Source organism: Juglans regia, chromosome 14, assembly GCF_001411555.2.
Source record: "Juglans regia cultivar Chandler chromosome 14, Walnut 2.0, whole genome shotgun sequence".
NCBI classification, from domain to species: domain Eukaryota; kingdom Viridiplantae; phylum Streptophyta; class Magnoliopsida; order Fagales; family Juglandaceae; genus Juglans; species Juglans regia.
Window position 1 is genome coordinate 28,434,694 of NC_049914.1, and position 10,260 is coordinate 28,444,953.

Below are 10,260 nucleotides of genomic sequence, written 5' to 3' on the forward strand. Positions count from 1 at the left end.
ATGGGCTTTGCTGAGGTTGCATTCTGGTTTACAGATGGTCCAAAAATTCTGCATGTCTCAATTATTTTTAATAATATATCACTTCATTGACCACAATCTTCTATGATCCTACTCGAAATCCCATTCCAGCTGTTCATTTTCCATACTTAAATATAATGAAATATTAATAGAGACAGAGAACTCAATCAAATCTCGAAACCTCTCTTTTTTTTTTTTTTTTTAACGTTAGTTGGTGCGAAAACAGACTGTATAATTTAAAAAAAAAATACTATTCAATACGCTAGTATATTAAAAAATAAATTCGGCAGTTACTATTTAATCTTTCTTTTGGAGGCTCCAACAGTTGCATGTTAGAATGTTGGCAAGTTGGATTTTCAGCTAAGGTTTTCTTCTCTTTTTCTTCTTTCCCATCTCAGCTATTAAACATTGGTGTCTTCTCCTTATTCAACATTGTCAATGGAGGTGAAATGAAATCCTCAAAGGGTAGGATAGTCTTTGTAATTTTGAGTAATTTGTTTGTGTCTCTGGTAGACTACAAAACAAGGAGTCTTTTCTTTCATGGGAACCGGGGAAAAGGAAACAGAGGTTTTTTTTTGGATGGTTTTGGGTTTGTTTCCAAGTAGCCCGTTTCTCTTGAAGATGAACTTCATTATCACAAACCTCCAAAACTCAAATTGCTTTCTGGGTTTCGCTTCTTTCACGGCAAAAGTTTGTATTTTTTTTCTCTCTATCAAAGCCTAATTCAGAACCACTAGTGCATGTAACCCCCCTATTTTTCTCTTATAATCATTATTTTCCATTTAGTTGCTTCAATTTTCGTAAGATTTTGTAATCTGGGTCCTTGCTATTTCGATATAGGCAGCTACAATTGGTCTTGTGTTCTTCAGTGGAGTGCCTACTTGATAACAAATTCACCATTTATTAGAGTTTTCCTGTGAAATTTGCATGTTGGGTTTTCTCTCATTACATTTTGAAGGATGATAATCGACCGGTTGATGATTTGATACAGATCCATTCTTGGTATTCGGAGTTGCAAAGGAATGGGCTAATTTGTAGTAAGAATCAGTAGTAAAAGAGGCAAATATGTGATGAGGTTTTTGTCCTGCAAGATTCATTGTCCTTCCTTCATTTGCTTTTGCAAATCCTCCCCTCATATTTACAGTCCTGGACCATTGAAATTGGAAAACATCCCACATGTGCTTTCAGAACCAGCCTCGGTTCATGAAGACTCTGATCAGTTATCTGGCGAGGCCATTGAGGTCAAGGAAGATTGCTTATATCTGAAACAACAACAACCAGCCGATCATCATTGCCTGAAAAGCAGTATCAGAAAGCCCATTCTCGCCGCCAAAGAGGATCGGAAGAAGAAGGTACAATGGGTGGATTTTTTAGGGAAAGAACTTGTTGAGATCAGGGAATTTGAATCCAGGTAGGCACTCCCCCTCTCTCTCTCTCTCTCCCGGCTTCCTCTCTAATCTGCCTTTGGATTTCTGGTTCTGTGTTCTTTTGTGCAATTTTTGTTTTAAGTGGATTTTCTTGTTAGATGTTGATATCTTATTGAGTGCTAGAGAGATCGATATCTTACTCATATTGAGAAAAAATATACGTCTTCTTTATTTATTTTCTGCTATTCGATTTGAATAGTAAGATTCCTTGTATGAATGCGGAGAAACTAAAAGGGATTTTCAGTTCCAAATGTTGTTGATCTAGAGTTCAAGACATGACGTTTGAAGGATAGGTTACCTTGAGGTTATATTTCTAAAGGTTGAATGAGTAGTACTTGAAAGATGAAAACCTTTGCTTGTGAGGTAGAAATGACTGTGTGATCGAGTAACCCAATAGGAAACCAATTCCAATTTCATATCTTGGCATTTTTGAGAGACATTTTGACTTTCAATGATTTCCTATTCTGGAAACGAGTATCCTTTGCTGCTAAAGGATAATCTTCGCCATAAATGCATATAATTATGATAAAAATGAAAATTGGTTCATGGTAGGTGAAGTAATTAATTTCTAAATATCTTTTGGGCATTTATTTCAATCCTTTTGAATAATTTGTTTCCTTCCATCACTTAAAATGGATAATATTTATTTAATATAAAAGGATAATAATAATTAGATTAATATCACTCTATATTATACATTAAATAAATAAATAAATATTATACAACATTGTGTTTCCTTTTGCTTATGAGCAAAAATAGAAAATAAAGATAAAATCTTTCTTTGCTTGAAGTTTCAAGATGACGTCCCCCTAGAAAATTGTGCACGTATAGTTTGTCAATTTTTGAAGAGAAATTCTATTTACAGTCTTGAGTGAAAGATTGTGTGTGTAGTCCTATTGATGAATGGGGGTAAAAGGAGAAAAAACATCATTTTTAAAAAGATATTATTATAATTTAAAATTTTTTTTAAACATAACTGTATGGACTTACATGAACAGTCTTCATTTGGGGACTGAATGTAGACTATTTGCATGGGCATTGGTTCTGGATGATTCCGTGTATAAACCGAGCCCCTTGACGATAGAAGGTGTTCCTTACCCTTTGTTCTGTCTTTAATGTTCTTATTCCAGCAAAGACAGGAAAGATTAAGATTGTTTCTCATAGTACTAAAAGTCTAAAACAACATGCTGGAATAGAGGGTGTGTGCCCATTGTTATGAGACAAAGATGTTTCCAATCGTATCAGAGAGAAATGGGACGTGTTAAACTTCTTATACCAAGAGAGATTTAATGATATTGTGGATGGAAGGAAGCTTTACCCATGGCGTGGTGTCCCCTGACTTTTCCAATTCCTCCCTTATGCTGAGGTTTTTATTACTGTTGGTCCACATGATTGATTTGGATATGACCCCTCTAACCCAGCTATCGATTTGAGATACCTCCATTACTTTTTCATACCTGTCCATGTTGGTGCACATGATTTGGTCAATTTTGTTGGCTTCTCTCTCATATTTAGAAGATTTCCCACATTCTTATAAACATGTTAAAAGACGTAAAAAGTTTCAGTTAACGTGACGACTGAAGAGACTTCAACAGAGATGCATGTCCAGGTCGAAGATTACTTGTGAGTGTAGTCTCTGCTCACAGGTCTGCTTCTGTCCGTCATCTGCAGTTCTTCGACTAAACTTTTTAAAGACAATGTCTTTTAGAAATGGAATAAAACTTATCTAGCCAATATCATCACACGTATAATTCCTTAGAACAGGAGGTGTATGGATTTTGAAATGTGTTTTCGGTTACATTGGCTTCAAACACGTAACAATTGCTTACTAACATATGTGTCGGCATGGCATTTGTAGGAGCTACATATATGCATGTACATTACGTGTTGCGTGTTGTTTATTTTATGCTGAAATTATGAACTAGGTTGTGTTTGTGGTTGCTTATCTTGCATCCTTTTGGTTTTCCAACAGTGAAATAGAATATACTGACAACGAAGGTGATGATAATAGAGGCTGTGTTTGTGTTATTCTATGAATCTGCTCAAAACATCCTCCGCTCTGCAATTTCCAACAGCAAGTGCCGCAACAACGAGAGAAAGACAAAACAGAGTTTAGCTTTCTGAACTGAAACACATTCAGCATAGGGTTCTGGAATTGGAATTGAGCCATGCAGTACGTCTGGCTCAAAGTTCAAAACTCGTCACTTTCTTTGGCGCTGCCTCTTCAGCCTTCTAATCAAGTCTAATTCACAGAAATTCTTGTATTAGTAGATATTTTCTTTTATCTCATAGATTATAAGAATGTCAAGCTATAGTTTATTCTCTTTCACCCGTCAAGATTTGATTCTTGAGCTGCTTAGCTCTGGCCCTTTGCAGCACATGGTTTTATTCCTTCACTTGGTATGCTTACTGTTTCATCACATTCATGTTTCTAACATAAAGGCTTTCTTAAAGCTGTTATGATCTTTGGTGACATTAAAGTACCTTACATTACAACCGGTTCATCCCATAAAAGTTGGCTTGCTAATTTTATTGGTTTTGACTTGTAATTTTATGATCTTGAACTTGTCACAACCCACTTTCTTTTATAGCAAACATTATCGTGGCCTTGTAAATTTGTAATGCATTCTTGTTCGAGTAATGCTAGGTATAAGTTCTAAATAGATAAATTTCGTGTAGACCTTTTACAAAAATATGGGTTCTACTAATTTTTTTTTTTTTCTCTTTTTCAATGTAAGGTCTATTTTTTCACAAAGGCATGCACGAGACTTATCTATTTGAGACTTGTATATTATATATATATATATATATATATATATAAATTTTATAAGAATGCAAATTTGAGAATTATACTTTGGTGGATCAAGCCGCTTATTTTCTTAGGCAACCGAGAGTGGTGCCTTTCAAAAGTGACCGATTTTGTGTCTTTTTTGTTTTTACTTAATAGTAATTTTTTAATGAATTTGTAATTTTTTTTAAATATTTAAAGGAATTTAAACATATTTTAAAAAAAATTATAATTAACACTATCGATATACATAATACACGAGTCACCTCTTTCAGTATCCCTTATAACATCGTCCTTTTCTAAATGGTCAAATTAAAATTCCTACAACTGAAAAAACACAAATTAAAGATCTCTAAATGATATTGTGCTAAAGATCAGCGTGTGAGATCTTTTAGTGGAATTCCTTCGTATTTATAGTTTTTTTCATAAAATAAACCAAACAATTTACAATATTTAAACATTCCAAGCCATTTTCCCGTAAGTGACACGTGGCCTAACACCATCGAACTTAGCACAACGACCTACCAGAGCCACTGAACAGTCCTGTAATCCAAAACATCTTCGAATTGGAGACCAAAAGTACTTCCCTCTCCAAATGGTACCATGTTTTCTTCCGGAGTTCACAAGTCTAACATTTCACCTCTGATCTGGTCTGTATAAACTCAAAACAGGCAAAATCAGACTGATTTTTTTAACATACCAACCATGTCTTTAGCTCTCTACTCCTCACCACCATTGCCAAGAACCATCAGAACCCCAGCTCTGGTTTTTCAAAGCAACCATTTGTCGTTCAACAACCACTCATTTCTCAGCCCTTCAAACTTTTTTTCACGTACCCAGCTGCTCAAACCATCCCTTTTGATCGTTAAAACATCGGAAACTGGGTCCCAGATGTCGAAACCAGGCGGTGGAAGTGAAGGGGGAGGTGGAGATGAACAACAGTACGAAGAGTATGAGGTGGAGCTGGTGCAACCATATGGGCTGAGATTCGCCAAGGGCAGAGATGGTGGAACTTACGTAGATGCGATTGCGCCGGGTGGGTCGGCTGAGAAGTCTGGGATGTTCACTGTTGGGGATAAAGTACTTGCCACCAGGTTTTCTTAACTTCCTTTTCTTTGCATTTCTTTTTTAATGTTGTGACAAAGTTTGTTCTGCTGTAAACGATAATATATGCAGTATGGATATTTATATAATTATATGCGTACTCGATTGATATGCTTGATGAGATTGTTAATGAGGTAGGAGGTTAACCTTCCATCTGGGACTTGATGTTATTTATTTGTGGAGGAGAATTTATATATCCTTTGTCCATGGAATGTTGCAGAGTTGGTCAAGATACAAGGTTTGGATTAAATTCTGTGATAGGGACGATCCGTAGAGACCAGGTCATCACTTAGCTTTAACGGAACTAACTTCTGTGTTATAATTGAGTCGAAGTTCTTTCTTTGGACGTTTTGATCATTTTCAAAGTAGACTAAGTTGTGACAGCATCGATTATGCCTGGTACTTATCTAGCATAGCATTGAGACGAACCAATGGATTGGTGGAAGACATGGCGCCTTGGTTGAGCTTAATGATGAAAAATTATGTTTCAAGATCCAAGAGATTGGATTTGTGCTTTACAGAGCTGAACATGGCTTATGAGTGTGAATGATGTTAGTGTCTTATTTTATATACCACAAGTTTCATTGGAATTTTATACTCATGCATCTCGCAGATTTTCAAATGATTTAGGGGTACCCCAGTTCCTGATAGGCAATATATATTTTTATGGGATTATCTACATCTGTTTGATTTCCCTGAATCCTAAAAGAAAATTCTGTGATTCTTGTTGGAATTTCGATGAAGACTTGGTTGAAATGTAACTAAGGAGTGCTAAATGTACATGCAGTGCAGTGTTTGGGACAGAAATATGGTCTGCTGCTGAATATGGAAGGACAATGTACACAATTCGCCAAAGAGTTGGCCCATTGTTGATGAGAATGCAGAAGAGATATGGTTAGTTTGCAATCCATTCTCAGGGAATAATGACAACCAACCGTGCTCATGCTAATGTCAATCATTTTAAATTTAATTAGACAATGATGAAATCAGAAAATCACAAACAACAAAAGCAATAGAATAGAAACTCCTGTAGGATAGGAGAGACCATAAAGTCTTCCTTTTTTTTTTCTTTTTAAAATAAAATTTCATCTCAAAGCATTTCTTCATTTTTCGTAGCAACAAAAGACAGGAGCATTGATTTAACCACTGAAAAGTGACAAGTGCTGCTACTAATCTATCAACCTATCATTTTGCACAATTTTCCCCATCTATTGCGTATTGAGATAATAAACCTCTTAGATTGAAAGGAGGTCTAAAGGATTGAGATTGTAATTTATGCAGCAAGTAAACCATTTCTTGGCCATATCTTTTGTATTGTTGAGGCCAGATGCTCTTTTCTTCTTGATAATATAGCCTTTTTCCTCCACCTCGTTATTGATTTCACATTTTACTTTATTCTCTTCTTTTTCATTAATATTAGCATATTCTTTCATTATTGCTATCTCCATTTGAAGCTCTCATTTTCGTGCCATATGACTGAATATTCATTATCCTAAAGCATTGAAGTTCCTTCGATTGTGGAGTAATTCAATAACTTGAGGTCTATGTACCCACATGCATGACAAGAACACGACTCTGATACCAATTGCTGGAATTTGAAACTCACAAACAACAAAAAACAAAAATTCACAAATAACATATGCAATAGAAACTCCGTTCAGATAGCAGAGACCCTGTGTGTGTATATAATAAATATATACGTGTGAATATATATATATATATGTATTGTGGTTCAGTTAGTTAGAAAATGAAATACAATCCAGTCATAATGCAAACATATACCAATCTAATCCTAACATAACAGTAGATCCAATCCAAACCAAAGACAACCAATAGACCTCAAGTCCTAACACAGCACAATCTCTCCCAATCTTATTCAGATGCATAATTCATTTTTGGCTTGTCTTCTATGACACTTCCAATTTCACTCTCTAGGTCAGAATGGTATTCCATCAGAAAATATCCCCGATTCCCCACAAATTTATTGCTATGTTCGTGTCTCCATTTTATAGTTTATATTGACCTTGTAGATTTTACATTGTGGTCTGAGGCTGTATACTTTTTTTGTCAGGTAAGCGGGAGGATAGCGGTGAATTAACAGAAAAAGAGATTATCAGAGCTGAGAGGAACTCGGGGGTGATTAGTAACAGAGTGAGGGAAATTCAAGTACGTGTTTCCTTCTCCAAAATGGAAGTTAATATTGAATATCTAGCTGATATTGCAAGCTGGAACTCTTTCTTAATTCCTTTGCTTCCTCTATTATAATTAATCTTTAGTGTCTGATTTTGTGATTGAGTTCAGTTGCAAAATGCTCTAAGAAAAAAGGAACAGAAAGAGCTCAGGACAAAGGACCTTCGTGAAGGACTGCAACTTTACAAGTAAGACATGCCGATCCAACTTGATTTAAGGTTGCTTTATTTTGTTAGTGGTGGCCTAAGCTGATGACTCTGAATCATATAATAGTAATGGGGTGGACTGCGACCAATTGTACCAAAGCCAAAATTGATAGATTTTAGAACTTGTTATTCTAAGGTTGTCGCTTTTCATGACTTTGGGCCCTATATCCATATCAAAACTTAGGAGAGGAGAGGTACCCTTTTCCCCTCAACAAAATTTCCAGCTATAGTTCTTTGGGGCCTGAGATGCCTTTTGTGCTTATTTGATCTGACACATATAGAATATACTGCTTTTTCCCTCTGCAGGCAAAGTAAGAATCCATCTGCCCAACAAATATATCTTTTTTTCCCTTTTCCCTTTTCCCTTTTCATTTTTTTGATAACTTTTATGTTAATGATAAAGGAATGCCAAATATGAGGAAGCATTAGAGAGGTTCGAGTCAGTATTGGGATCACAACCAGATCTAGATGAAGCTTCAGTAGCAAGTTACAATGTGGCATGTTGTTATTCTAAGCTTAATCAGGTACTGCTCACGCTTGCATGATCTCATTGCCATCTTTTGTAGGTCGAGCAAACATGTCTAAGAGCACTATCCTCAGTCTTCCCAAAGCCTATATAAAAAAATGGCAAGCCGACTCTCCCCCCATCTGCACTATTTGGCCTTGTTTCCCATAGAGGAGTTTTCTCCATTTGCAGTCTCTATTCTAGCTCATGTGCTCAACTAGGAAGAGCATCTCATCTGAGTTTAGCCATTGACTTTTTGCTAGTTGTTTACATTATTGCCGTTGATGATGGATATATTCTTGTTTTGTATCTCTCACACTTATTTGCCAAAAGCCAGGATTTTTATACATATGTTTATATAACCAGTAACTTTTTTTTTAACAGATCCAAGCTGGGCTCTCTGCGCTTGAAGATGCCTTGCAAGCAGGATTTGAAGACTTCAAGGTAATTAACCTGTGATTAAAAAGAACAGGCACCATTTTTCTTATACAGTACAATCTTGAAGCTGTCTAAAATTGTTGCTACTGATGAACAGAGAATCCGAACAGATCCTGACCTAGCCAGTATAAGAACATCCGAGGAATTTGAGACTCTTTTAAAAAGGTTCGATGAGTCATTTATCAATGAAAATGCCATAAATGCCATTAAGTCTTTATTTGGCATATTCAACAAGAACTAGAGCCTTGAATTAGTTTCAAATAAAACGGAGTCCAAGTTCTAAATCGCATTAAGAAAATGCAGGGATTGGCATAGCAATATTTCAAAACAATCAGTTTCTCTTTCGTGAATTTGTTCATGTCATTACTTTTCAATGACTATTGAGAATTCATTGTGATTTTTTTTCTTAATGACATGTTTCTCTTGAATTCTATCTTCAATCAGAATATATATTATGTGTAATTTTGAAGACAAAAAACTCATTGAAGGGAAGTCTTAACAGGGTAACGTTTCATTTTCTGTTACCTTGATTGTCTTCGTTTGTTATGCAGAACAAACAAACATACATATACGTGCAAACTCTTGGTTCCAAAATATTTTCTTGTTGGCAGAGTTTGAGAAGCAAGAAACAGGTAGTCGTTATTTTCTTAAATAAGTCGAAGCATGGTTTGAGTCATTTGGCAGTAAATGGCCATAAGTGCAATTGTTTGGCTAAACTGTTTCATTTTAGAAAAAGACATCATATTTAAACAACGAAATTTGTTTGCAACCCTCTCACTTTAAAAAGCTGGGATTGTTTGAGACAAAACGCTTTTTGTTTTTGTTTTTGTTTTTTCTTATCTTTTTAAAGAGAAAATATATTTGTAATCGTGAATTGTGCAATAGTCGCGTAATCGCTTTAAAAAAAGTGAATAAAATATAGAATTTACATGAAAAAAATTAATTTTTTAATAACGGACCAATTAAGCGGCATTTACGCATTTCATGATTATATGTAAAATTATTTTTTTTTAAATAAGTTTTTTCAGTCTACATGATAAAAAGCCGTAAATAATAGTTGACTCACTCTTGCAATATTATATTGGATAATACCGTTAATTGATGTAATCGGAGAACATTTTTAAGGTTTAGACGTTACAAAATCTGTAGATGTATGTATGCCTGTGTGTGTGCACTGCTCGCACTCAGTGACAATTTGATCATTTGTGCATTTAGAATAAGATATAAAGATGAGAAATGATATTTGTCGTGGATTACGTAAGTGTCACACAATTCCTTTAAAAAGAGTAAACACAAGATTTATGTGAAAAAAAATTAATTTTTTAATAATGAATCCTATTCTTTTTTAGAATGATTGTGCAGTACTTGCATACTTCACGACTGTATATAGCATTACTCTATAAAAATTGTGTCAAACAATCAATATACTTACAAATCTGTAGTTCTTAATTTATTTGTATTTTCTTGACATTTTCTTTATTTGTATCTCCCAAAGTATATCAGGTGAAATTACGAAAATGTACACTCTTAAGTTTTTGCTCTCATTTTTCTTTGAAGACGAAAATGTAAATTGCTTAAACGATG

The 10,260-nt window shown here is 34.9% G+C and overlaps 2 protein-coding genes across 8 annotated transcripts; both read left to right on the top strand.

Moving 5' to 3' along the window:
• Positions 1-324: 324 nt before the first annotated feature.
• LOC109003582 lies at positions 325-3,823 on the top strand. Of its 6 annotated transcripts, none has more exons than XM_018981810.2 (3): positions 325-383; positions 1,010-1,429; positions 3,418-3,823. In XM_018981810.2, exons 2-3 carry the CDS (start codon positions 1,089-1,091, stop codon positions 3,479-3,481), a joined length of 405 nt encoding a protein of 134 aa, XP_018837355.1. In that variant the 5' UTR covers positions 325-383; positions 1,010-1,088; the 3' UTR covers positions 3,482-3,823. The 6 variants fall into 6 exon arrangements, with proteins under 6 accessions (XP_018837355.1, XP_018837347.1, XP_018837330.1 ...); XM_018981802.2 differs by lacking the exon at positions 325-383 and adding an exon at positions 400-483; XM_018981785.2 differs by lacking the exon at positions 325-383 and adding an exon at positions 493-760 and having other exon boundaries at positions 859-1,429.
• A 951-nt stretch (positions 3,824-4,774) lies between these two features.
• On the top strand, positions 4,775-9,453 carry LOC109003605 (protein MET1, chloroplastic). 2 transcript variants are annotated; one of them, XM_035685228.1, is made up of 8 exons: positions 4,775-5,327; positions 6,125-6,231; positions 7,409-7,503; positions 7,639-7,715; positions 8,137-8,257; positions 8,623-8,682; positions 8,774-8,841; positions 9,228-9,453. In XM_035685228.1, exons 1-8 carry the CDS (start codon positions 4,939-4,941, stop codon positions 9,292-9,294), a joined length of 984 nt encoding a protein of 327 aa, XP_035541121.1. In that variant the 5' UTR covers positions 4,775-4,938; the 3' UTR covers positions 9,295-9,453. The 2 variants fall into 2 exon arrangements, with proteins under 2 accessions (XP_035541121.1, XP_018837365.2); XM_018981820.2 differs by lacking the exon at positions 9,228-9,453 and having other exon boundaries at positions 8,774-9,138.
• The last annotated feature ends 807 nt before the right edge of the window (positions 9,454-10,260 follow it).